This window comes from Mirounga angustirostris, unplaced genomic scaffold, assembly GCF_029215605.1.
Source record: "Mirounga angustirostris isolate CCGP_5_RB_7025 unplaced genomic scaffold, mMirAng1.0.hap1 SCAF_4, whole genome shotgun sequence".
In the NCBI taxonomy this organism is placed as follows: Eukaryota; Metazoa; Chordata; class Mammalia; order Carnivora; family Phocidae; genus Mirounga; species Mirounga angustirostris.
The window spans coordinates 155,089,056-155,114,277 of NW_026991712.1; the positions used below are offsets into that span (position 1 = coordinate 155,089,056).

The following is a 25,222-nucleotide window of genomic DNA, read 5'->3' on the forward strand; positions in this document are numbered from 1 at the left end:
CATGATGGGCAGAAACACCAAAGTCCTGAGAAAATTAGACGGTATGCTCAGAAAAGAATGCAGAGCAACCCTGAGTACCGTAGCACCTTTTGGTTTCAGAGGCCTTCTGGCCTCAAAGATGCAAGTCTAAGTCTCTACTCCTAAGAATCCTAGCCCTCCCCCATCTTTTGGTGCCAAAGCTGAAGTCCTCTCAGCTTCTCCCTGCTCACCTAGATTCCATCTTCCCCAACAAGCCTCTCTAGAATATTCTAGAAATTTCTGTGCCCCTCTCTGATCTATACTCCCCTCCATCCCCAGACACAAAGCTCTGTCAATTTGGCCTTCTATGCTGTGGGGACCCCATTTCTCTGCAAATGTCATAGCTTCAGCGCCAGGAAGCTTTACCCAACCCCATGTAGCCCTCAGGCTTGGAGAGCTGAGAGCAACATGGTAGTGAGGGCCCTGACATTGAGTCCTACAGTACATATTCACTGATATTTGAGCTCCTATGACTTGGAGGAGAAGATACAAAAAAGGGGCCCCAGAGAAGAAGCAGAGGCTAAGAAGGAACTGAGGGTAAGTGCAAAGATCTTCCACAAATGAAACCATATGTTAGATTCCAACTCTACAACTTTTATTCTCCTGGAAACAATCATCTTTGTTAGTGGTAGTTGAGGGAAAAGGTTATGCTCAGTTCTGTCGAAGCAGACGTGAGTGTCTATGCACAGCATCCACAAAGGCCCCGACGTGTTCTGGGTCCATGTCAGGGTAAAGTCCATGGCCCAGGTTGGCAATGTAGCGCTGTGGCCCAAAGTCATCCAGCATCTGCTGCACCAGCCGTCCGATCTCCTCCTGGAGGACCAACAGGGCACTGGCTACAAGGGGGCCAGCAAGCCCCTGTACTCCCTACACATAACTGTGACACATACAACATGTAGGCATGCTTCTACTCAGTGTTATTGAGTCATTCAGTCATTAACTCAAAAAATTTACTGGATGCTTAGTATGAGCCAGACAACTATAAAAAGAAATTCCTGCTTTCCTAGGGTTCACATGATATGTATAGAGGGACAAACATACAATAAAGACACACACACATTAATACAACCATGTATCCACAACCATGGGAGTATACAGACTCACACACACATAGGGACCCTGATTACCTCAGATGCATACAGAGCACAGGGGTCCAGGTTGCCCTGTAAGGTCACCGTCTTTCCCACACGTTCCCTGAAAGCAAAGTCAGCGCCATGTTCTGGTGACTGCACATATGGCAGTTGCACCCTCTCCACCTCACCCTTTATCACTCACCGGGCTTTCTCTGGGGCCACTGTCCAGTCGAGCCCAACCACCTCGTAGCCAGCTTGGGCCAGCTCTTCCAGGGCAAAATGTCCATCTTTAGCAAAGATGATCTGAGGGAAAGGACGGATCTCTGAGGCTACAAAGGGCCTTCCTATGCCCGATAACTTATCTTGGCTGCACCTCTGCTGCCCTCCAGTGGTCACTTCGGTCCATACAGGACATACCCGAAAGTGCCACAGGCCCACCTTCACTTACTCCAGCCCCATCCTTACCATGGGCACTGGTGCCAGGCCTGCCTCCTGCAGCCTGGCCTTCACCCGCTTGGACACATCACGGATGTAGGGCAGCGCAAACTGACTGAAGAGCTGTGGGCCAAGATGCCCTGCATGGGACTCAAAGAGCTGCAATGCCTACAGTTGGCGGCGGGGGGGGGGGGGGGGGTAGATTGGTGAAGAGAAATACATAACACACAAAGTATCTCAGGACCCACACACAACGTATCTCAAATTTTTCCCTAGTGACTTCAGACCCTCATACTGCCTAAGCCTGTAAATCCAGTTTTGCCTTCTCTACATCCCAGTGCTAGCTTTGGTCTTTGAACACATAACATTGCCAATGTCAATGACAAGGTGGACCTAGGTGCTCCAGTCAGATCATTGTAGGCCAAGCTTCCTTCCTGCCTGGCATTAAGACACCTACCCTCTCAGGTGTAAGGAACTCTACTGCTTCTCATTCTTCTAGACCCCAGCCTTTCTCTCTCTTTCAGGACCCACCTGGGCACCAGCGGCCACTTGTCCCACCAGATATGGGACCAGAGCATCAGTGAGGATGTGAAGCAGCTGGTGACTAGCCTGTGGTTTCTGGTAAAGCCAACGCTTGGCCTGAGCCATGGTGCTTGAGCTGCCACCCTCAATCATGTATGTCATCAGAGTCCACTGCAAAAGGATACAGAGAATGTCACAGGTGTAGAAACCAGACTGATACTTACTTCCCTTGTCTACACCAGACCCGACAGAGTGATTTCCCCATGCCCAAGTCCCTGCCCTGTTCCACATTACCGGGGCACCAGCAAAGCCAATCAGCGGCACACGCCCAGCCAGCCGTTTTCGGGTGAGGGTGATGGCCTGGAATACATAGCCCAGCTCGGAGGCCACTGATGCTGGATCCCGGAGACGTTCTAAGTCCCGCTCTTCTCTTAATGGCTCTGGGAAGCTAGGCCCTTTGCCAGGCACCATAGTCACCTCCATGCCCAGTGCCTGGAGGGGAAGAAAATATCTGGATTCCCAACCTGTAACTCTAGGAGGAAAGGCTCTGTTCAGCCCACACCAAGAAGGAAGAAAAGGAGAATGAGACTTGGCCCAACTCCATCTCTTTCAGCACAAGTTTCTTCCTCTGTCCAGTGAGGATAAGGGCTTATCTTGAGCCTTGATTATCTTTACCCTTTCTTACCCATCAGGTTTGAGCGGGTACCTGGGGTACAACAAGGATGTCAGAGAAGATGATGGCAGCATCCAGAGGGAAGCGACGCAGTGGCTGTAGGGAATAGAAGACAGGTTACTAGGAGGCAAGCTGAGGGCATAAGTCCCTCCCTTTTTTGTGAAGGCCTCACCTGCAAAGTCAATTCACAGCAGGCCTCTGGGGAGCGACAGGTGCTGAAAAAGTCCTGAGCAGCCCGAGTTTCCCTAAACTCTGCAGACAAAAGAAGAAAAGCAGGGCTCAAACCTTTTTTTTTTTTTTTTTTTTTTAAGATTTTATTTATTTTACAGAGAGAGAGAGAGACAGCAAGAGAGGGAACACAAGCAGGGGGAGTGGGAGAGGGAGAAGCAGGCTCCCCACTGAGCAGAGAGCCCAATGCGGGGCTTGATTCCAGGACCCTGGGACCATGACCTGAGCTGAAGGCAGATGCTTAAAAACTGAGCCACCCAGGCGCCCCAGGGCTCTCAACCTTAGGGAACCTCTGGATCCCTCCCCTACCCCTCAAAATCTTTTCACCCTCCAGAGTTTCACTTAGATTCCCGGGCCCTGACCCTGACCTGGTAAGTAGCGGCCTGCCTGCCGCATGCACCAAACGGGAGTGTAGTCTGTGTCTTCTCCCCAGGCTGCTCGCAGGAACGTGTCATTCTTCAGCTCTGGAAAACCCTGGGATCTGGAGATCAGGAGAGGGCGGGGGTAGGTGTCAGTAAGCTAGGCCAGGGGTTAGGGAAGGCCTGGGTTTTTTGTTTTTCTAAGATTTTATTTATTTATTTGACAGAGAGAGACAGCGAGAGAGGGAACACAAGCAGAGGGAGTTGGAAGAGGGAGAAGCAGGCTTCCCGCCGAGCAGGGAGCCCAAAGCGGGGCTTGATCCCAGGAGCCTGGGATCATGACCTGAGCCGAAGGCAGACGCTTAACGACTGAGCCACCCATGCGCCCCATGGCCTGGGTTCTTAAGGCGGATTCATTCCAACACCACTATCGGCCTTCTCCAGCTAGTTCCTAAGCTTTGGCTCCTCGCCCATTCCACCTCGTCTTTGCCTATCAGATGGTACACAAGACTAGAAGGGCCCGCGCTGGGGCCTGTATCTTCCACACAGCCCCAACTTCCCCCAGCTCAAAGCCACTGGAGAAACTGGGGGAAGGGCGGAATGATAGCCCAGTTAGAATTGATCGAGGTCTTTGGACCAGAAAATCTCAGGAACAGGGCTACCAATCGGAAGCTGGTAGATCCCCAGGCTAGGGGACAGTGAATGAGAAAACAGAAGACGGTCCCAAAATACGGATCCTAACTGAGGACTAGAAAATCCTGGAGGCATCCCCTAAATGAAAGTCTCTGGAATCCATGGGTGGAGGATTAGGGATTCCAGCGAGAGGAGTCGGGTCGGGAGCTCTCCAAAGTGGGGAAAGAGAGGTATAGGGACAGATTCCTGAGATGGAAGACTCAGGTCAGAAGCCACGCGGGCCATACCGCGTGGTGCAGAGAACTCACCCCAACCCGTTTGCCTCCATGATAAGCCTTCGGTAACTGCGAGCACAGTCCCCACTTTAACCTCAACCGGAGCCTGTGAGATCAGGCTCCACCCTTTCCTGGAATGAGCCAAGGCCGCCGCCATGTTGAAAGTCACATGATCAGACACGGGCCTTTAGCTCCGGGGCTGCCCCGGCTGCTGCCTGGAGGACCCCCTCCCCCCAAAACCTCTCTCCACCGTAAAGTCAGCTGTAGCGTCGCAGCAACGAACGCCCCGCCCGCCAAGAACTCCGCAAATAACTACACCTTACCGTGGCATCAGGAATTTCCTCTCCTCTGATGGCCTGGAAATCCGGAAGTTTCGGCCGAGGCTCATTTTACTCCCCTGCTCCATGATTCTAAAAATCTTATGCCTAGCGACCAGGCACACAGTGGATTAAAGAACCAAGCTGTACAGGGAAATGAAATAATTTAATATGTATATTACTGGGGCACCTGGGTGGCTCAATCGGTTAAGTGTGGGACTTGTGATTTCGGCTCAGGTCATGATCTCCTGGGTCCTGAGATTGAGTCTCCAGTGGGACTCCACACTCCTCTGGGAGTCCGCTTGGGATTCTCTCCCTCTGCCGGTACCCCCACTCATGTGTGTGCAGGCACCTCTTTCTCAGTCTTTAAAAAATATGTATTATCTATTAAGAGGCGGGCCCTATAGTAGGTGCAGAAGTTACAGTGGTCACCAAGACAGCCCTTTCCTTTAAGGAGCTACAGACTGGTGGATCAGCAATCAAAATGTTTTAAGAGGAAAAGGCTAGAAGCAGCTAGCAAGCCTCCTTCCTTAACTGGGCAAAGCTGTGGGGGTGTTCCAAGCAGAGGGAACAGCATGTGCAAAGAGAAGATGCAAAAGAACAAATGTCTATTATGGGAACCGGAAGACCAATCTGGTGGAATTAAAGAGGCTAGAGATGTCTTCAGGGTCCAGGTCATGCGGGCTCTTGTGAGATTCATTTGTCCACTTCATGCTGTAGTAGCATGGTAGCATACAGATAGCTTGGAGAGAAGGGAAGAGGGGCACTATGTTCCCAACTTCCTAGGGAGGAAAAAAAAAAAAAAGGAAAACTCACAATTACATGGGATCATATATTCTTTCTTTCTTGATAATTTTGATTATTTGAAAACTATATTCCAAAACAAAGTTTCCATCCAAGTGTCCATCAACAGATGAATGGATAAACAACATGTAGTATGTACATAAAACGGAATATTAGTCGACCTGTAAAAAAAAAATTAAGTTCTATTCATGCTATAATATTGTTGTAATATTATGCTAAGTTAAATAAGACAGACCCAAAAGGACAAATATTATATGGTTCCATTTATGAAATATCTAGAATAGGCTAATTCATAGAGGCAGAAAGTAGATTAGAGTTTACAAAGCAGGCCATGAGAAGTTATTGCTTAAAGAGAAGGCCTTTCTGCTGGGAATGATGAAAAGTTTTGGGAATAGGTAATTGTACTCTTAAAATGGCTAACAACAAATTTACACTTATTTTACCACAATTTTTAAAAATATATCAAAAACCATTGTACACTTTAAATGGGTGACTTATATGGAACCTGAATTATATATCAATAAAACTTTTTTAAAGCTGTTTGCAGGGGAGGGCGGGAGACAATTTCCTTTTCCTCCATGATTATACTTCAACAGCTCCTGTCCATTTTTTTTGCCTCCATCCTATCTAGCCACCTTGGACCTATCTTCCCACATTGGACCTTTCCTCTCATCTGGTTCAGAATTACTGGGAGAAACTGCATAATGACCACCAGTGTCCTAGAATTAGGAGTAACCACCAGGATTAACCCCGAATGACTCAAGACTCCTGTCAGTGGTAGGGCTGAGGAGGGGATTATTCTCCCCCCAAACATTTTAGCAACACTGCCCCTAGGATGAGGAGCCTGAGAGGATGTCTATTAGATTTTTAAAGATTCTTCTGGTTGGAGTATGACTCGTGGGGGTGGGAAGGCAAAAACAGGCCAGAGAACCAGAAAAATGTCTGTTGCAATGATCCAGGCTAGATAGAATGGTGGTTCAATGAGGGTATAAAATGGTGGCAGCAATGAGGATGGACAGGAAGAAATGGATCAGGTAAAGACAACTGAACTTGGGTCTGGTTGGCTCAGTGCGAGGCACATTGGTTTGTAGTAAGTTTAAGTATCCGAGTACACAGGGTAATACGGCGGGCGCGCGGGGTGCCCTTAGTCCAGAACTTACGGCGAAGGCTGGCCGAAGGCGGGGCGGAGCGTGGTGGGAAGCTTGGTCAGCCTTCGCGGCGGCGGCGGCGGCGGCGGCGGCGGCGGCGGCTCCCCGAGCCGAACCGCCGCCCCTGGGCTTTCCTTTGCTACTTCACCATGGCAGGCCCAGGGCCGGGCGCGGCTCTGGAGTCCCCGCGGCAGTTGCTGGGCCGCGTGCGCTTCCTGGCAGAGGCAGCGCAGAGTCTCCGCGCCGGACGGCCGCTGCCGGTGGCGCTGGCCTTCGTACCACGCGAGGTGCTCTACAAGCTTTACAAGGACCCGGCGGGTCCGTCGCGCGTGTTGCTGCCGGTGTGGGAGGCGGAAGGCCTGGGGCTGCGTGTGGGAGCCGCGGGCTCCGCCCCTGGTACCGGCTCCGGGCCCCTCCGCGCTGCCCGGGACAGCATTGAGCTTCGGCGCGGCGCCTGCGTGCGTACTACGGGCGAGGAACTGTGCAACGGCCACGGGCTCTGGGTGAAGCTGACCAAGGTACCCCCTGGCCTGCCCTGGGCCCCGCAGAAGACCCCCGGCGCCAGGGAAGCCCCAGGCTGTTCTCTTCCCATCCCCCATCTTGAGCTAGCATTGCGTTCAGTGTCCTTTGCCTTGGGCCGGGCAGGGCGGGCAGCTGGGCAGTTCCCTGACGGCGGTGCCTGCCTTGCGCGTCTCGGCAGGAGCAGCTGGCAGAACACCTGGGCGACTGCGGGCTCAACGAAGGCTGGCTGCTGGTGTGCCGACCGGCGGAGGGCGGGGCCCGCCTCGTACCCATCGACACTCCAGACCACCTCCAACGGCAGCAGCAGCTCTTCGGCGTGGACTACCGACCGGTGCTTAGGTCCTGCAATTGAAGGGGCGAGGCTTGCTGCTGGACGGCTTGGCCCGGAAGGGTTGGAAACTAGGCGGGCACAGGCCGGGAGGTGGGATATGGAGTGAAGGCAGGGTTAAAGGCAGGAAGGGGCGGGACCTGAATGGGGCTGGGGTGGAGCTTCTGGAGGCACAGTCTGGTGGAGATTGAGCTCTGGAGAAAGCTCTCTGGGGCTGTCCCGCTGCCCACTGATGTCTCCCCATTCCCTACTCTGTGCCCACAGATGGGAACAGGTGGTGGACCTGACATACTCTCATCGCCTTGGATCAAGGCCCCAGCCAGCCGAGGCATACACGGAAGCTGTACAAAGATTACTGTGAGTGAGCTGGGGTGGGCTAGGGAGGAAGAATTTCCAGGACTGGGCCTGACCTAATTAGGGACTTGGGGTTGCGTAGCTATGTGCCCCCGACGTGGACCTACGAGTGCGACGAGGACCTGATCCACTTCTTGTACGACCACCTGGGCAAGGAGGATGAGAACCTGGGTAGCGTGAAGCAGTATGTGGAGAGCATAGACGTTTCCTCCTACACGGTGGGTTCTGGGACTCCGCCCACCCCAAGCAAGATGTCACTTCTTGCTAGATCCAGAACCCTCACCTTTAGGCCAGGGCCAAACCTAAATCCCCACAGGCCAGACTCAGTCCAGCACCCCATTTTGGAAGTCCTGTAGGAATCCCTAGACACTTCCCCCCATACCAGCTGTGCTTTTAACCCAGCTCCATGTGCAGGGAGTGGGGTAAACACTGTCTCCACGTCTCTGCCCCTCCCCAGGAGGAGTTCAATGTGTCCTGCCTGACAGACAGCAATGCAGACACCTACTGGGAGAGTGATGGGTCCCAGTGCCAGCACTGGGTACGGCTTACCATGAAAAAGGGCACCATTGTCAAGTGAGTGGACTCTGAGGTAGGACAGAGTGGGTGGGCCCCATGCCTGTAAGTGTACAGAGATCCATGTGCATACTCTGACCACCCAGGAAGCTGCTACTCACAGTGGATACCACAGATGACAACTTTATGCCAAAGCGAGTAGTGATCTATGGGGGTGAAGGAGACAACCTGAAGAAGCTGAGTGACGTGAGCATTGATGAGTGAGTGAACAAGCTGGTCTGGAGGGGAAATGAGGCATGATCCTAGCAATGGGGCCTGGCCCCACTTGGAAGTATAAGGTCAGGTGAGAGCCCAGCAATCCCTGAAGGCAAGGGGTATTCAAAGTGCCTAACATCCATCTCCTCAGGACCCTGATCGGGGATGTATGTGTCCTGGAGGACATGACCGTTCACCTTCCAGTCATCGAGATCCGCATCGTCGAGTGCCGAGGTAGGGCTTCAGGCAATAAGGGGGGAAGGGAATCCCAGTGTACAGATAGTGGCTAGCTGCTAGTGAGTAAGGAGAAGAAATGGGCTTGGAGTTGGGATGAGGATGATAGCTGAACTAACTCCAAGATGTGAAGCTTTGGGCCTGAGCCAGATGGGAGACACCAGGTATAGGCCTGCCTTAAAGCCGTTGAAGTGGTTGGGCTCATCTGAAGAGGAACTGAGTTGGGATCCTCAGGCATTCCAATATTATAGGGATGGATGGAGGGACCGGCAAAGAATATGATAATCAGAGTCAGATGAGCAGAAGGGGATCTCAAAGGTCCCAGGTTTCTAGGGGCTAAAGGTAACAAAAGCCTGAGCATTCAGGAGCCATTCTCAGGTCTGAGGGCCGAGAAGGCAGCTGGTGCCCTAAGTAACCTCACTCTGACTTCTTCCCCCAGATGATGGGATTGATGTGCGTCTTCGAGGGATCAAGATCAAGTCATCTAGACAGCGGGAACTAGGGTTGAATGCAGACCTGTTCCAGCCGACCAGTCTGGTGCGATATCCACGTCTGGAAGGCACTGACCCTGAAGTCCTGTACCGCAGAGCTGTTCTCCTGCAGAGGTGGCTGTGGTCCTGTGCCTGCCCGGCCTTCCTTCCCCCAACCCTGAACCATCTTTGTCCGTATAAAGGAGGTTCCCCAGGCCCTATACTGTAAGCTGTTCCACTTCAAGAGTGTCAGAGCAGATCCTGGGTCCCGCCTTCTCCCATCCTCGTGTGTTGGGGGGTGAGGGGGTCTTAAATCTGTGCCACCCTCTTTAGTTGCATTATCTTTACCCACTCACCCCAGATTCATAAAGATCCTAGACAGTGTCCTGCACCACCTGGTACCTGCCTGGGACCACACACTGGGCACCTTCAGTGAGATTAAGGTGAGCCTGGCCCCCCCCAGTATTGGTGTCAGCAATGGGCTCCTCCTTCTGCTCATGCAAGTGTTCTCTCTTCTACAGACTTCCTAAAACCTGCTCTAGGCCTGGACCTTTGCTGGGCTCTAGGAATGTAGGAAGAAAGCCAGACACAAATAGTTAAAATGTAGTGTTTGGGATGCTGTTCTCCCAGATAGTATGTGAAATATATAAGAGCTGAGGGAGGAGAAGTATCAGCATAGACAGGGGAAGCTGCGGAAAAGGTACATGCTGGGAGTTGTTAGCTGCTGAGGATGACCAGAGAGAAGCGCGCAGGTAGATGTGAGTATGACTTGGGGATGAGGCTGGGTAGGCAAATAGCGGGCCCTGATAGCAGAGGGCACCATGGGCCAGGCTGTGAAGGAGGGACTATGTCCTAGGTCAGTGGAGCCATCAGAAAGGTTTTAAGTAGGTAATGACAAAGTTTGATTTTTTTGTTTTAGAAAGCTCCCCCTGGTGGTTGGACTAAGGGAGGAACTGGAAACAAGGAAGGGGAGCGTGGTGGAGGGGATGGACTAGGCATGGGCTGGAATTATGGAATTGGGTCCAGGCGTAGAGGAAGGTCCCAGAGCCTGGACAGACACTGACTGCCTGCCAGTCTTGCTCTGGCCGCCTCTCTTCACCAGCAAGTGAAGCAGTTCCTGCTGCTGTCACGCCAGAGGCCAGGCCTGGTGGCCCAGTGCCTGCGTGACTCCGAGAGCAGCAAGCCCAGCTTCATGCCACGCCTGTACATCAACCGGCGCCTCGCCATGGAGCATCGTGCCTGCCCCTTAAGGGACCCTGCCTGCAAGAATGCAGTCTTCACCCAGGTCTGGACCACCTGGGGTCGATTGAAGGGAGGGTCAATAAAGGGTCTGGGAGCTGGGCCATGAGGGACCTAAGTAAGGTCTTTGGGCCAGAGTGGGGCAAGATCTTGACACAGACTTCCCTACAACTCCCTTCCCTTTCCCCTGCCCCCAGGTTTATGAAGGCCTCAAGCCCTCTGACAAGTATGAAAAGCCTTTGGACTACAGGTATGGCATGAAGGTGAGGGCCGACCAGTCTGGTGCGATATCCACGTCTGGATATGCCCACATAAACTATACATCCCCGCACACTGCCTCTGGAACCCCTCACCATTACCCCTGTGGCCCCTACTCCTGGCTGGGGTCTGGGCTGGTGAAATGTCCTGAACCCTGACCCAGCATGGTAACAAAGATCCACCCCTTCTTACAGGTGGCCCATGCGCTATGACCAGTGGTGGGAGTGTAAATTCATTGCAGAAGGCATCATTGACCAAGGTGAGTGGCTGAGGAAGGATAATGAGGGTCCTGCCCTATTTAGAGTGGTAGAGGCTTCTGGGATCACAGCTAACCAAGATAGAGGACCTATTTATTACCTCTTTATGGGGGCTGGGGCTCTTGAATGCCCCAGCTGAGAGCATCTGTCTGTCATTTCAGGGGGTGGTTTTCGGGATAGCCTGGCAGACATGTCAGAAGAGTTGTGCCCTAGCTCAGCAGACACCCCTGTGCCTCTGCCCTTCTTCGTGCGCACAGCCAACCAGGTAATCTCCTATCCCTACTTCTCAAGTTGTTTCTGCTGCTCATCTCTGCAAAGCTCCCAGGTGCTGACCTAGAGAGGGGGCAGAGGAGGGACCAAGTTGCCTGGGGCAGCCTCTGGGCAGACAGGGAAGGAGGAGCAGTCAGAGGGATCATTCAGGGCCTCCGGTGGAAGGTGTGCAGGCAAGTCTTTGGAGAGTCTGGGGCAACAAAATAGGGTCCATTCCACGCCATGCTAACAGCTCTGTCTTGGGAGCAGGGCAATGGCACTGGTGAGGCCCGGGACATGTACGTGCCCAACCCCTCCTGCCGAGACTTTGCCAAATACGAGTGGATCGGACAGCTGATGGGGGCTGCCCTTCGGGGTAAGGAATTCCTGGTGAGTAGCCTAATCTCCGCCTCCATCAGATCAGCCCGGCCTCTGGAAGGAAGAAGGGCCAGCTAAACCTGGGCAGCCCAAGATGAGAATACAGTAGTATTTTTCCCATAGGTCCTGGCTCTGCCTGGTTTTGTGTGGAAGCAGCTCTCTGGTGAGGAGGTGAGCTGGAGCAAGGACTTCCCAGCTGTGGACTCCGTACTGGTAAGTAGGGCCTGGACCCGGTGTTTCCTCTGCACAGCCCCTGAAAGTCACTGTTCCCCAAGGGTGTCCTGAACCTTCTCTAACCTCACACATGCTCCTTTGCCAATTCCTTCTATTCCCATGGTTTCAACTACTGTCTTTATTCTGGTGATCCCCAAATCCTTACCTCTAACTCCAGCCTCTTTCCTAAGCCTGGACCCATATATGCATCTACCTGCTAGACGTCTGCCCCAGGATGGCACCTCAGGCTCAGCACAGTCTTCATCACCTCCCCATTCTACTGCCCTCTAGGGCTGTCTCAGAATGGCACCACTGTCCACCCCTCCCCTATGCCAAGGCCCTCAGTGCCATCCTCCACTCCTCCTTCTCCCTCACCTCCTACGTTCTGTCACATCTCCCTCTGGAATCTGTCCACTTCTTCGATCTTCCTGGTTCAGGCCACCTTCCTTTCTGACACTACCACTGACTACAAAGCTGGGGATCCTAACTCCGTTCTTACCCATGTGATCTCCGGCAGCCAGAGTAATTCATTTTCTTCCCTTTGTTTAAACCCTTTGGTGGCTCTGCCCTGGGCTTAGGGTAAAATGCAGAACCCGACAAAGCCTTATATGATCTCTATATCCCTGGCCACTTGGCTCCAGCCAAACAGATTCCACAGACCTTTTGCTCTTTCTACTTTTTTTCAATGGGTGCTCTGTCCTGACTTCCTTGTGGCCCAGCAAACTCGCAGGCATCATTTGGGTCTCAGCTTAGATGCCATTTCTTCCAGGACACCTTCCCTGGCAGCCAAGGCTGGCGAGGTGTCGTCTTGATGCTTTCACAGTCCTGGTTCCGACCCCCTCACTGCCCTCATCCGCCCGCATGGGGACTGCCTTGTCTAGCTGTCTCTCCTGCTTCCCTGTCAGCATCTTAAGAGAAAACAAGGACTGTCTCCACAATGAAAGGCCAACCTCCTTGCCTCTCTCCAACCCCCAGGTGAAGCTCTTGGAAGTGATGGAAGGCATGGACAAGGAGACATTTGAGTTCAAATTTGGGAAGGAGCTAACATTCACCACTGTACTGAGTGATCAGCAAGTAGTAGAGTTGATCCCTGGGGGTGCAGGCATCGTGGTGGGATACGAGGACCGTTCCCGTTTCATCCAACTGGTGCAGAAGACCCGGCTCGAAGAGAGCAAGGAGCAGGTACCACCCAGAGGCCGGCAGAACAGAGGGCTTTGCACAGCTCCTAATAGGCAGAGCCCAGCCTGATAGGCCACCAGTACCCGATCACAAGAACTCTGGCCCCCACCGTTCCTCTGCTCCACATTCCTGCTTTTCAGGGGGGTTCAGAGATGGCCCGCAGTGCTGAACAAAGATCATGTCCCCCATTATCTCTGTGAGTGGAGGCCGAGTATCCCACCACACACTGACTCGGGAGCTGTACCCCCTTCCCTAGCCAGGCCTTTCCCTCCCTCCCCAGCTGGCAGCCATGCAGGCAGGTCTGCTGAAGGTGGTGCCGCAGGCTGTGCTGGACTTGCTGACCTGGCAGGAACTGGAAAAGAAGGTGTGCGGGGACCCAGAGGTCACCGTGGACGCTCTGCGCAAGCTCAGTGAGTGTGGGGCAGGGCAGTGCAGGGCTGGGGGCTTAAGGACTAGGTAGGTTGGGACCTAAGAACGAATCTGACCTCGTCCCCAGCCCGGTTTGAGGACTTCGAGCCATCAGACACTCGGGTGCAGTACTTCTGGGAAGCACTGAACAACTTCACCAACGGTGAGTGGAAGAGGAGAGAGCGATGCCTGGGCTCGGATTCCACTTGTGGGATACCGAGGCAGGGCAGAAGTTGTGGACACACACACGCACCCCGCCCCCGTCATTGCGGACCCTGATTTCGTTCTCTGTCCAGAGGATCGGAGCCGCTTCCTGCGCTTTGTCACTGGCCGCAGCCGGCTGCCAGCACGGATCTACATCTACCCAGACAAACTGGGGTGAGTGGGGCCAGAGCCGGGTGAGGCTTGCTTGCCAGAGGGGCTGTGGCTGGCTCTGCCTTCTCCCCGCACACTCACACATCAGACCCCTACCCTGTGTCCCTACAACTCTTCCTAACCTGTGGCCTGTCCATGCCCCCAGCTACGAAACCACAGACGCACTGCCGGAGTCTTCCACTTGTTCCAGCACACTCTTCCTACCGCACTACGCCAGGTGGGTCTCCTAGGCTGGAGCCTAGAGAGTGGGGAGTGGGGGAAGGAGTGGCATCCTAGGATGGAGGAGGACTTCGAGTACTGAAGTGCACGAACTGGAGTCCCGTTGCCCCTAGCCCGGGTGCACTGGCCCTGGTGGCGATGGAAGGACCTCTGCACCTGGCGCTGACCACGTCCCCGTCTCCCTCAGTGCCAAGGTGTGCGAGGAGAAGCTCCGCTATGCAGCGTACAACTGCGTGGCCATTGACACCGACATGAGCCCTTGGGAAGAGTGAGGGGGCGCCAGGGGGCAGCCTCGGGCCAGCGGGACTGTGCCTGCACAGGTCCCACTAGGCGGCGCACAGGGTGAAGACACAGTCCCTGGACCGGTTGGGGTCTGCGCGCTCCTGACCTGAGCTGACACGCTCCGAAAGACAGTACACCCGTGTGTCTAGTTGGAGTGGGGGCGGTTGATTGACCCTGGTGGCCCAGCCCCGCGACCCACAAGCCGTATGCGTGCTCGGGCTTGCTTCCCGAGTTATTTAGCCTCTGTGTGAGGGAATCTTCCCACAAGCCCAGCACAAGCTGCCAGGCCTGAGCTACTTGAAGGGGGCCTTCTAGCTCCCCACCCCATGGACTTTACTTCAGGGTTTGGTTGTTTTTTGTTTTTTTGGGTGTCTAGGGGGCTTTTTGTTTGGGGGGTTTTTGTTTGTTTGTTTGTTTTTTTGCTCCTCCTTTTTTCTCCTTGTTTTTCTCTGGCTTCAGCCTGGATTCAAAGCTAAAACCTCTGGAGGGTAGTGGAGGCTCCTCCCCAGACAAGGCATCAGGGATAGATAGAGAGTAATGGCCATCCTCTTTGGTCACCTGCCCCAGGAATGAAGCAGCAGCTGAGCACCTTCTCCCTCACATACTTATCTTTTCCTCCTCTCCCTCCATACCCAAAGTGTGAACTCTGCCCTTCCTCCAACCCAGTCTTAACTGACAAAGTGCCACCACCTTCCCTGGCTCAGAACCTACATCTACTCAACATTCAATCTTTACTACCACCACCATCACACCATATTCAACCCTTACGCATCACCTCCAGGCTGATTCCCCATCTGCTGTGTCATCCCCAACATGGTGCATGGTTAAGGCCAGTTATGTCCTCTCTGAAATCTTCAGTAGCTCCCTTTCACCCAACTCAAAGCCTAGACTTTAAACCTGCTCCTAAGTCTTAACGCAGGTCCCTGCCCCAGTCCTCCCTTCCTTAAGGGCCTCCATGACACTCCATCAAAGAAGGTCTTACACATGGGAAAGTTTAATAAATGGATGTATTCATTCCTTCAGAATGTGTTTATTGGGCTACTGGGGAATGGCAGGGAAGGTTCTTCTAGGACTTCAGGGACCTGGGCTGGAAGCCAGGGAGAGTGTGTGTCAAGTGGGAGTGGTGGGTCTTCACAGTGACAAACATTAAATCTGAAGCTGAGCAGGGAAATAAGGGTGCTACTATGGGGAGGAGTGGTTCACGGAGCCTCGCCTGGCATCTTCTGGGATGGGTGTGGTGATTTGGAGGGTGGGAGCCCACCTTCAGGAACCAGGTGGGCAGAAGAACTTGACATCGTAAAAGACAAAGCCTTGAGATGGCTGATAAACCAGCCAGGTCAAACTTTTGACAAAAGACGCAGCAGCATAGCTACCCATCCACACCCGACACTGCCTCTAGTTACCACACAGCTAAGAAGCTGTCTTTAAGAACAAGTACCAGGTGAGAGATCTCCGGCACATAGAGACCAGCCCCCCTCTCCCAGCGGAAGGAGTCAATGTCAAACGCAGTCTCAAGGGAAGTGGCATTCTCCCAACGCTTCTCCACGCTGCCCTCTAGGGCGAGTCCTGACGCTACCCTGGCTGGGAAACACCAGGCCTTGGCCTTGAGCCCCGCCCCCTGGGGCTGTGTGTAATCCAAGGCCTATCTCCCCATAACTCTTGAGTCTGACACCCCAGCTGAGCCTCCCAGGCAGCCCTCATCTTGTGGCTCCCCAATTCCTGTGCCTTGGGTGGTCCACGGGAGACATACCTTCCTTTTCCAGCAGCCTCTTCTTGCCCAGGGAGCTGGAAGGGTAGGAGCCCCAGAAGCCATACTCCCATCAGCTCTGTTCTTCCCAGCAAGCTCCCTCCGCTCTTGTGCATCCTGACCCCTCAGAGATATCATTCCCCTTCTGTGCTCAGGGAAGAGCATGGCCAGCATACACCTGCTGGAGGTAGTCTGTTTCTGTGTCTTTGGTACTGGCCACTTAAGTCTTTGGTCCCCCTTTTACCAAATTGGGCTCACACTGCATATTTTGTATCTTGCTTTTCATCCATTCATTCAGTAAATGCATCAAACACCTATCTATGTCAGGCACTATACTAGGTACAGTGGGGAAAATATTGGCCAAACAGATAATTTGTGCTCTCTTGGAATTTAAACTCTGATGGGAGAGGAAACAGTATATTAAACAAATAATTGCATAAACAACATTTAATAGCCTTTATGTAAGAGCTCCAAAGAAGTAGCAAAAGTTATTGTTAGAAGACAGAGCAGGGTGATACTAACCAGTGGGGCTCAGTGGAATGCTGAATCAGGGAGAAAAACTGGGCACAAAGTCCAGCCAAGAAGCACGTTGAGTCCTACCAGACTGTAAAGGGAAGAGAGAGAAGAGACTCCAGCTTCAAAGGCTTGTTTTAGGATTATACATTGACCAGCCATGAGGGTGTCAAGCAAGGGAGTGACATGATTAGATTTGCCTTTGGCATCTGTGTAGAGAATGAGTTGAGAAGGGGAGCCTGGAAGCAGGGAGTATTCCAAGCAGGCAACGATGGTCACTGGGATAAGGGGGATACTCACTATAACTATTATTTATACTGGCTGCATTTTATTACATTTTAAGAAGTTTTCATAACTTCTACTCATTTAAAACCCTCTGCCGGGGCGCCTGGCTGGCTCAGTCTGTAGAGAATGCAGCTCTTGATCTCAGGGCCACGAGGTCAAGCCCCATGTTGGGCACAGAGCTTAGTTAAAAAAAAAAAAAAAGCCACCTCTATAGATGTACATTAAGGTTGTCTACAAATTTTTTATATTGAAAACTACAAATAATACAATAAACATCCTCATGCATATATCCTTTCATACCTATTTGATTATTTCCTTAGAATAACATCCTAAACTCATCATCAAACTGCCAAATTGCCAGGATGTATCAATTTTACTCCCTTTAGTGTCTATTTCCTAAACTCTGACCACCCTTGGGCATTAACACTTAAAAATATTTTTTGATAATATGCTGAAAAATGGTGATTGTTATTTTAATTTGCACCGCTTTGATTATTTACTGAGCAACTGTTTCTTCTTTCTTAACTGCCCTTTTTGTGTTTTTGTTTATTGGTTTTATTACACTTTTCTTACTGATTTATAATAATCTCTGCACAGTACTAAAGTAATAAGCACAGCAAGGCACTGTGCTAACTGCTGTACATCTATTATTTTATCTTCTTAACAACTCTATGAAGTAAATGCTCTTATTGTCCCCATTTCCAGATGAGAAACCTAGCAAAAAATGAATTAAATAACTTGCCCAGTGTCACACAAGTAGTAAATAATGAAGCTAGGATTTGGATGGTGGTCTGCCACTGCCAAAGCCTGCTGTCTTGGTAACTAAGGTACTAAATCCTGTAGATGAATACCTTTGTCATGTCAGGTGTTACTATACCTTGGTTTTCCCAGTCTGTACTTTGCCATTTAATTTCATGTATGTTCTTTCCTAATGTACAAAATTTTAGATTTTTTATGAATTCAAAATCCTTATGGAAGAAACCATATATTGGATATATACCATGAGAAGACAACATATTATATGGGTTAAGAGCACATTCTGTAGAGTTAGCTTACCCATATTCATATCCTGGTTTTTCCACATACTAGCTGTTGACCATGGCCAAGCTTCCTCAGCTTCCTTTTCTGAAGCACCTACCCTTTTACTGTTGATGAAATGCTATCTTTTTACATACTTAATCATAATTTTCTGCTGAATTTTTATATGTAAGAAATCCTCAAAAAGGGGCACCCGGGTGGCTCAGTCAGTTAAGTCTGCTTTCGACTCAGGTCATGATCCCAGGAGCCCTGCATCGGGCTCTCTGCTGGGGCGGGGCGGGGGGGGGGGGGTGGAATCTGCTTCTCCCTCTGCCCCTCCCCTCCACTTGTGCTCTCACTCTCTCTCTAAAATAAATAAAATCTTTTTTAAAAAAAAGAAATCCCCCAAAAAATTAAATTAAAAAAAAGAAATCTTCACTTTTCACAGTACTGCCAGAATGTAAAAATGATACTGCAAGTTGAGACCAAGCAGAAATCTTATAGTCAATGGGAGAAATTACCATTGTTCTGTGACCTTTAAAATTTTTTGTCAAAGCATCAAAAACTTTGTCAGTTATAAATGTACAGGGAAATGAAAACATGGTAAGACTAATATTTATTTAGTACATTGTAATCTGAAGCATTCAGAGAAAGTGAAAATTAAATTGTTTTCTTTGCAAAAAAACTTATCGGAAATAGTTTGAACAATGCTTCCCTCTTTTTTCTCTTTTTCCTTTTTTTAAGATTGTATGTATGTATTAGGTATTTATTTATTTAGAGCTCAAGCAGGGGGAGGGGGAGGGGAAGAGGGAGCAAGAATCTCAAGCAGACTCCATGCTCAGTGCAGAGCCAGAGGCGGGGCTGGACCTGGGACTCGATGGGGGTCTTGATCCCTCCACTCTGAGATGATGACCTCAGCCGAAATCAAGCATTAGACACTTAACCAACTGAGCCAGCCAGGCATCTGCCTCTTTTTTCTTATAATATGGAATAAGTATCTTCACTATGCCTTGATGAATTGTCATACTCCTTTTTACTTCCAACATTCTATTCTTTGTAGGTACAATCTCATGAAATATCTCTAATAATTCTGTGAATGCGAAGTGTTTTTTTGCTGGCACCATGTTCCTCTGGGACATCTTCATCCCTTTTGTCACAGCCACTTTCCTCCTTTTGTAGATGAAGTAGCCTTCACTAAATTCCTCTGGCTGCAGATCTGTACTCTCTCATGATGGCAGTGTTAACATTCCCATAATCAGCTATTTCTTCTATAACTCCATTTATGTTCAATTTGAATTTCACTTTCAGCCTTCTCACTTTTCTTTTCTTTGCTGCACTTTCATTTTGTTGGCCAATTCTGTTATCTTTTTTTTTTTTAATATCATATGGGCCTATCACTGGGAGACAAGGAAGCAACACAACTACATTCTTGCTGTGTGTGTATGAACCGAATACACAATGCACAGGGTACTAATTACCAACATACTGAAAGAAGTGACATGATTGTTTCACTGCTCATTCAAAAAAAGTTGATTCTGACAATGTTTTTTTACAGTATTCTCATTGCTTTTATGGAGGAAAGAATTTTTGGAAAGACTTTCTCCACCATTTTTACTGATTTCACCTGTTCATTTTGTATTTGCTTATAAATGTGCTGGGGGGGAATCGGAGGAGGAGACGAACCATGAGAGACTATGGACTCTGAGAAACAAACAGGGTTCTAGGGGGTGGGGTGGAGGGATGAGTTAGCCTGGTGATGGGTATTAAAGAGGGCACATATTGAATGGAGCACTGGGTGTTATATGCAAACAATGAATCATGGAACACTATATCAAAAACTAATGATGTAATGTATGGTGATTAACATAACATAATAAAATTAAATTTAAAAAAAAGTTATAGAGATTTACATGAGACACAAGTCCCAAATTTCAATAACCTCCATAAAACTCTTAAGACTTTAGAGCTGCCAATGTGTTCTTCTCCCTGTCCCTCCTCCCTGCCTTTTTCTTATTCCCAAAGTACTTATCACCTTTAATATGCTGTACAGTTTACTCATTTATTTATTTTATTATTTTTTTAAAGATTTTATTTATTTATTCACGAGAGACAGAGAGAGAGAGGCAGAGGGAGAAGCAGGCTCCCAAGGAGCAGAGAACCTGATGTGGGACTCGGTCCCAGGACCCTGGGATCATGACCTGAGCCGAAGGCAGATGCTTAACCATCTGAGCCACCCAGGTGCCCTCATTTATTTTTTTATAGAGTTTATTTGACAGAGAGAGAGAGAGAGATCACAAGCAGGGGGAGGGCAGAGAAGGAGGGAGAAGCAGGCCCAGCTGAGCAGGGAGCCCAACATGGGGCTCAATCCTAGGACCCTGGGATCACGACCTGAGCTGAAGGCAGACGCTCAATGGACTGAGCCAGCCAGGCACCCCTACTCATTTATTATTTAAATTTATTTATAACATATGCTGCCTCTGCCTGTTAGGATGTGGGTTGGATTCTTTTTTTGTTCACTAATATACCTTAAGGGCCTAAAACTGCCCATGGCACATAGTAGTCACTCAGTAGATAGCTATTCAATAAATAAACTGTGGCTCATCAACCATACTTTCCAATTTAAAAATGAGGAAAATCAGCCATTTGAAAATTTTTGTTTTCAGTAAAGGAGGAAAAAAAATACCGAATTGACTAAGTCATGTATTTTCTTAATTGACCCATCTGTTTGTTTGTTTGTTTGTTTGTTTGTTTGTTTGTTTGAAGTAGGCTCCACCATGGAGCCCAACACGGGGCTTGAACTCATGACCCTGAGATCAAAACCTGAGCTAAGATCAAGAGTCGGACACTTAACGGACTGAGTCACCCAGATGCCCCCCTGACCCATCAGTTTAAAGCATAAATGTCCAGATTCAGACCTTTAAAACCACCAACAATGAAAATTTTGTGTGCTTGAAAGTAAATAGTGAAGTCCCAATTAATGAAGTTATTTTCCAAGCTCTTTATAGAAACACTATAGCATCATTTGCTCTCTAACTTATCATGAATCTATTAGGCAACTGGTGGGCTTATGTACAAAAATAAAACACAAATATTTTAGGACCTGCAACTGGTTGCCAAAGTAGAGTTTCTCTTTTCATTTTTATCTTTCACTCAGTACTCTAAAAATAATAATTTCCTGCCCCACTGACAAGTCCACAGCCAAATGGAGTAGATGAATATTATGATGTGGCCAGCAAATTCCCAAAGAGAGAGCTCTTGCAGACCGTGGGAAGAGTATTTCTGAGCCAAGGCCCAACTTTTGAAAGGTTTCTTTTGTCTCCCACAGTTCAAAGAGAATTTTAGAGCTTGACCTTCTTAAACTAGTCCCCACCACATATAAAAACATACATATAAATATCCCTTGGGGAAAAAATGTGAACAGGAAACAAATATTATAGGGAACAGCCTGTATTCAATATGCCTTTATTAAGTACTTCCCATGTAATTCATAAATAAATAATAAGCATGAGGCTAGGCATAAGAGATAATATAGATTGACTTAATGAGAAGGAATGTTCTGGAAAAGAGATGTTGTCAGTGACCTGAGCGCTCAGCTCAGTTTTTCCACCACCAAATGGGAGGTCAAGGGAAAATGTATGGGAAAATTTAATTTATTCAATATTATTTACTTAGCATGTCCCAGGTCCTGCAGTAGGACCTGGGGAGAGAGGAGCAAATAACATATAGCCTTTGTCCTCCAAGGGCTCCCAGTGTGACAGAGAAAACATGAAAAAGGGGATGAAAATCCTTTGTGATGAGTTCCATAATGTAAATACTAGAAGCAGTGAGAGCCAGAAAGAAGGAATCCATGAGGCAACAGTTCTTCAAGTATGCTCTGTGGACCTCTGGGAGTCTTCAAGACCCTTTCAAGGTATCTGTCAGGTGAAAACTATTTTCATAATAATACTAAAATATTATCTGCCTTTCGGGCGCCTGGGTGGCTCAGTTGGTTGGGCGACTGCCTTCGGCTCAGGTCATGATCCTGGAGTCCCAGGATCGAGTCCCGCATCAGGCTCCCTGCTCAGCAGGGAGTCTGCTTCTTCCTCTGACCCTCTTCCCTCTCGTGCTCTCTCTCTCTCATTCTCTCTCTCTCAAATAAATAAAATCTTTAAAAAAAAAATATTATCTGCCTTTCATTGTATTGATACTTGCACTAATGGTGCAAAAGCCATGGTGGCTAAACTGCTGGTGGGGCGTCTGCTTGGTATTCTCTCTCTCCCTCTCCCTCCATCCCTCCCCCTGCTTGCACTCTCTCTCTAAAATAAATAAATAAATCTTTTTTTTTTTTTAAGATTTTATTTATTTATTTGACAGAGAGAGAGACAGCGAGAGAGGGAACACAAGCGGGGGGAGTGGGAGAGGGAGAAGCAGGCTTCCCAAGGAGCAGGGAGCCCGATGCGGGGCTCGATCCCAGGACCCCGGGATCACGACCTGAGCCGAAGGCAGACACTCAACGACTGAGCCACCCGGGTGCCCCAATAAATAAATCTTTAAAAAAAAAAAGAATGTCTTTGATGGAGCAATAACATAATTTTATTAAATCTTGGTCCTTGAGGGTGCATATATTAGGCACTCAATAAATATTGTTGAATGAAGTCAAACTCCTTTATTTTTATTGATGGGACAGAAAAAGAGGAAGCTTCTAAAAGATTAGGTAATTATAGGATTGTGTGGGAAAGAGAGAATGGCTATTGATCCTGTTATCTACTGTAGCTTATAAACCACCCCAAAACTAACTGCTTAAAACAACAATTATTTTATTATTATTTCTCACAATTGTTGTAGTTGTCTAGATGTAGGCATTTGGGGTCTCTCATGCAGTTGCAGCTTCTTAGGTGGACTCCCTAATTCCAGGGAATTTATTAACGCAGCAACCAGAGTGATCCTTTAAAAACCTATCATATCCGGGCACCTGTGTGGCTCAGTCGGTTAAGCGTCTGCCTTCAGCTCAGGTCCTGATCCCAGAGTCCTGGGATCGAGCCCCACACGGGCTCCTTGCTCAGTTGGGAGCCTGCTTCTCCCTCTCCCTCTGCCTGCCGCTCCCCCTGTTGTGCTCTCTCTCTGTCAAATAAATAAAATATTTAAAAATAATAATAATAAATAAATAAAAACCTGTCATATCATGTTCCTCCTCTGCTTAATGCAAGGTCCTCACAATGGCCTACAACCCATGTGATCTGAATTCTCCACCCAATCTCCCGTTGCCTCTTTGACCTTTATCATCATTCACTTTCCACCTGGCTCACTTCCCTTTAGCTATATTGGCCTTTCTACTGTTCTTTGAACATGCAGGCTCTTCAGGGCCTTTGCACTCGCTAGCTAGTCTACTTATAAGGCTCTTACCCAAGATATCCATCTGACTCACTCTCTTCAAGCCATTCAGTGTCACTGTCTCGATGAGGTCTTCGCTGACACCCCTCCTCCCACAGTTCTGATGGTTAAAGGTGATTGTTTTCCATACCATCAGAGTCTGGTTCAGAAAGCCGATGTGAGTCTCCACCTTAGACATCGCAGACTTAGAAAGCCTTGGCAATCCCTGACCTTCAGGGCATTTAGACATTTGTCCACTGGCTAGCCCAAAACCGTGGCTCCCAGTGAGCTCTTTTCACAGAGTTGTAGTCGGGGCCCGGCCGTAGAACGAGAACTTCTTGAAGCAAGAGACCGTGACTTGTTCCAGTGCTGATTCCAGGGGCCCAACATTAGGAAGGACACTCAATGGGCGTTGATGATTTGTGAATGAGCCGAAAGGGAACGGACCACATCGCCTCCCCTCCTCCTGGAAGCACGCGCGCTTTGGGTGCACAATCTATCGCTCCGCGCTCGTCCCTTCTCCGCGGGCCTGCCCTGCGCGTCCCATCGAGCTGCTCGGCCATCGCGCGCCTGCGCCTTTGGGCTGTCAGTCGGAGGCGGCGTGGGGAGCGTTGGGACCTGCTGTGGCGCGCGGGGAGTTGAGAGGTAAAGCTGCGGCTTTTGCGCTGCCAGGCCCCTTACGAGCTGGCTGCTGAGAGTGAGCACCGCGGTGACGGCCGGGGCCCCGCTTCAGCCTCCTTGATCCCGGCCGAGGAAGGCCTGATGGGGTGGGCGGGGATGCAGAGCCCCAGGGTCTCCAGCTCGAGTCCCTGCCCGACCCGGCCCGGCAGCTAAGTGGCCGAAGTGGAAGGGAGCTTGGGGAGAATCTGAGCCAGCCACCTTGTGCAACAGATGGAGAGGAGTTTCAGGGAGGGGAGCATCTGCTTGAAGTCACAGCGAGTGAGAACCAGATCCAGGACCAGACACTCTTAGCACAGTGCCTGAATTCTTTCCACTTCAGCCCTTCATTTATTTATTCTGCCTATTTTTAGCTGTTTGGGGGCAAGGCAATCAAATAGGAATACAATAAGATCCAGATGAGAGACCAATTATGACAGTGTTGTACCCATTTACAAAGGGAGAAGGCAATAACTGCTATGATGGAAGCATGTCTGAGAAGCCATGAACACCCTCTTCTAAAGATTGGGAGGCTAACGAGACTCGTTGCTGTGATTCCCATCACCCAGTGGCATTGAGGCATTTGACAGTCCGCTTCAGGGGTCTGTGAGCTTAAGTACCAGGCTCCCTTCTAGGAACTGAGGACGCTTCGAGTTTTAAATGTCAGGCCTCTGGTCACCTCACCTGTAAGTGGTAGAACCAGAACTCAAACTCAGGTCTTTTGAATCCGAAAGCGCCAGTGCTCTTTTCATAATAACATCAGATGTGATAGGAATTATATAATGCCAGCCAAATTGAAGTTAAATTCCAATCTGAGGCAAGCTGGAATTGAAATTATGGTATTTTTTTTTAAAGATTTTATTTATTTATGAGAGAGAGTAACAGCAGGAGAGGGAAAAGCAGGCTCCCCGCTGAGCAGGGAGCCCAGTGCGGGACTCAATCCCAGGACCCTCTGGGATCATAACCTGAGCCGAAGGCAGACGCTTAACGGACTGAGCCACCCAGGCACCCAGAAATTACCGTATCTTTAAGTTGTAGTTGTTGTGCAGGAGCCTTCACTTTGTGCCTTGGGTGTACTGGGTTTAAGTGCTGCAATTTAAATATTGAGGGGGGCGCCTGGGTGGCTCAGTCGTTGAGCATCTGCCTTCTGCTCAGGTCATGATCCCAGGCAGGGTCCTGGGATCAAGCCCGCATCGGGCTCCCTGCTCCGCGGGAAGCCTGCCTCTCCTTCCCCCACTCCCCCTGCTTGTGTTTCCTCTCTCGCTGTGTCTCTCTCTGTCAAATAAATAAAATAAATAAATAAATAAATAAATAAAATCTTAAAAAAATATATTGATGAGGGGCCCAGGACTTATCATAATTGTGGGTAAAAGTGCGCAACATTATTTGCCAATTTGGTGTCAAATATTTTTTTCTCAATAGTACATTTCACACTT

At 49.6% G+C, this 25,222-nt stretch overlaps 3 protein-coding genes across 8 annotated transcripts in view; 2 read left to right on the forward strand and 1 right to left on the reverse strand.

The window, feature by feature from the left end:
- Window positions 1–591: 591 nt before the first annotated feature.
- On the reverse strand, window positions 592–6,639 carry UROD (uroporphyrinogen decarboxylase). 3 transcript variants are annotated; one of them, XM_054512908.2, is made up of 11 exons: window positions 6,498–6,639; window positions 4,540–5,315; window positions 3,318–3,430; window positions 2,894–2,973; window positions 2,755–2,817; window positions 2,343–2,540; window positions 2,058–2,219; window positions 1,557–1,694; window positions 1,294–1,394; window positions 1,146–1,212; window positions 592–831 (listed from the first exon to the last, which is right to left on the reverse strand). In XM_054512908.2, exons 2-11 carry the CDS (start codon window positions 4,620–4,622, stop codon window positions 670–672), a joined length of 1,167 nt encoding a protein of 388 aa, XP_054368883.1. In that variant the 5' UTR covers window positions 4,623–5,315; window positions 6,498–6,639; the 3' UTR covers window positions 592–669. The 3 variants fall into 3 exon arrangements, with proteins under 3 accessions (XP_054368883.1, XP_064445339.1, XP_045753784.1); XM_064589269.1 differs by lacking the exon at window positions 1,557–1,694; XM_045897828.2 differs by lacking the exons at window positions 4,540–5,315; window positions 6,498–6,639 and adding an exon at window positions 4,250–4,402.
- Window positions 6,635–15,243, forward strand: HECTD3 (HECT domain E3 ubiquitin protein ligase 3). Its single transcript, XM_045897826.3, has 21 exons — window positions 6,635–7,003; window positions 7,186–7,346; window positions 7,600–7,692; window positions 7,772–7,907; window positions 8,147–8,262; window positions 8,349–8,462; window positions 8,609–8,691; window positions 9,131–9,296; window positions 9,523–9,604; window positions 10,264–10,446; window positions 10,598–10,650; window positions 10,853–10,917; window positions 11,077–11,180; window positions 11,435–11,554; window positions 11,666–11,755; window positions 12,731–12,937; window positions 13,215–13,344; window positions 13,431–13,505; window positions 13,639–13,720; window positions 13,863–13,934; window positions 14,124–15,243. The coding sequence occupies exons 1-21, from the start codon at window positions 6,635–6,637 to the stop codon at window positions 14,206–14,208; spliced, it is 2,586 nt and encodes an 861-aa protein (XP_045753782.1). The 3' UTR covers window positions 14,209–15,243.
- Window positions 15,244–23,621: 8,378 nt separating this feature from the next.
- Window positions 23,622–25,222, forward strand: part of EIF2B3 (eukaryotic translation initiation factor 2B subunit gamma) — a 131,165-nt gene continuing 129,564 nt past the window's right edge. For 2 of the 4 annotated variants that reach the window (XM_045897831.3, XM_064589268.1), the window contains exon 1: window positions 23,631–23,774. The gene's annotated coding sequence lies outside the window, so the exon portion shown is untranslated. Of the gene's footprint in view, window positions 23,775–24,451; window positions 24,473–25,222 lie in introns of those variants that run through there. The other 2 variants (XM_045897832.3, XM_064589267.1) reach the window with 2 other exon arrangements.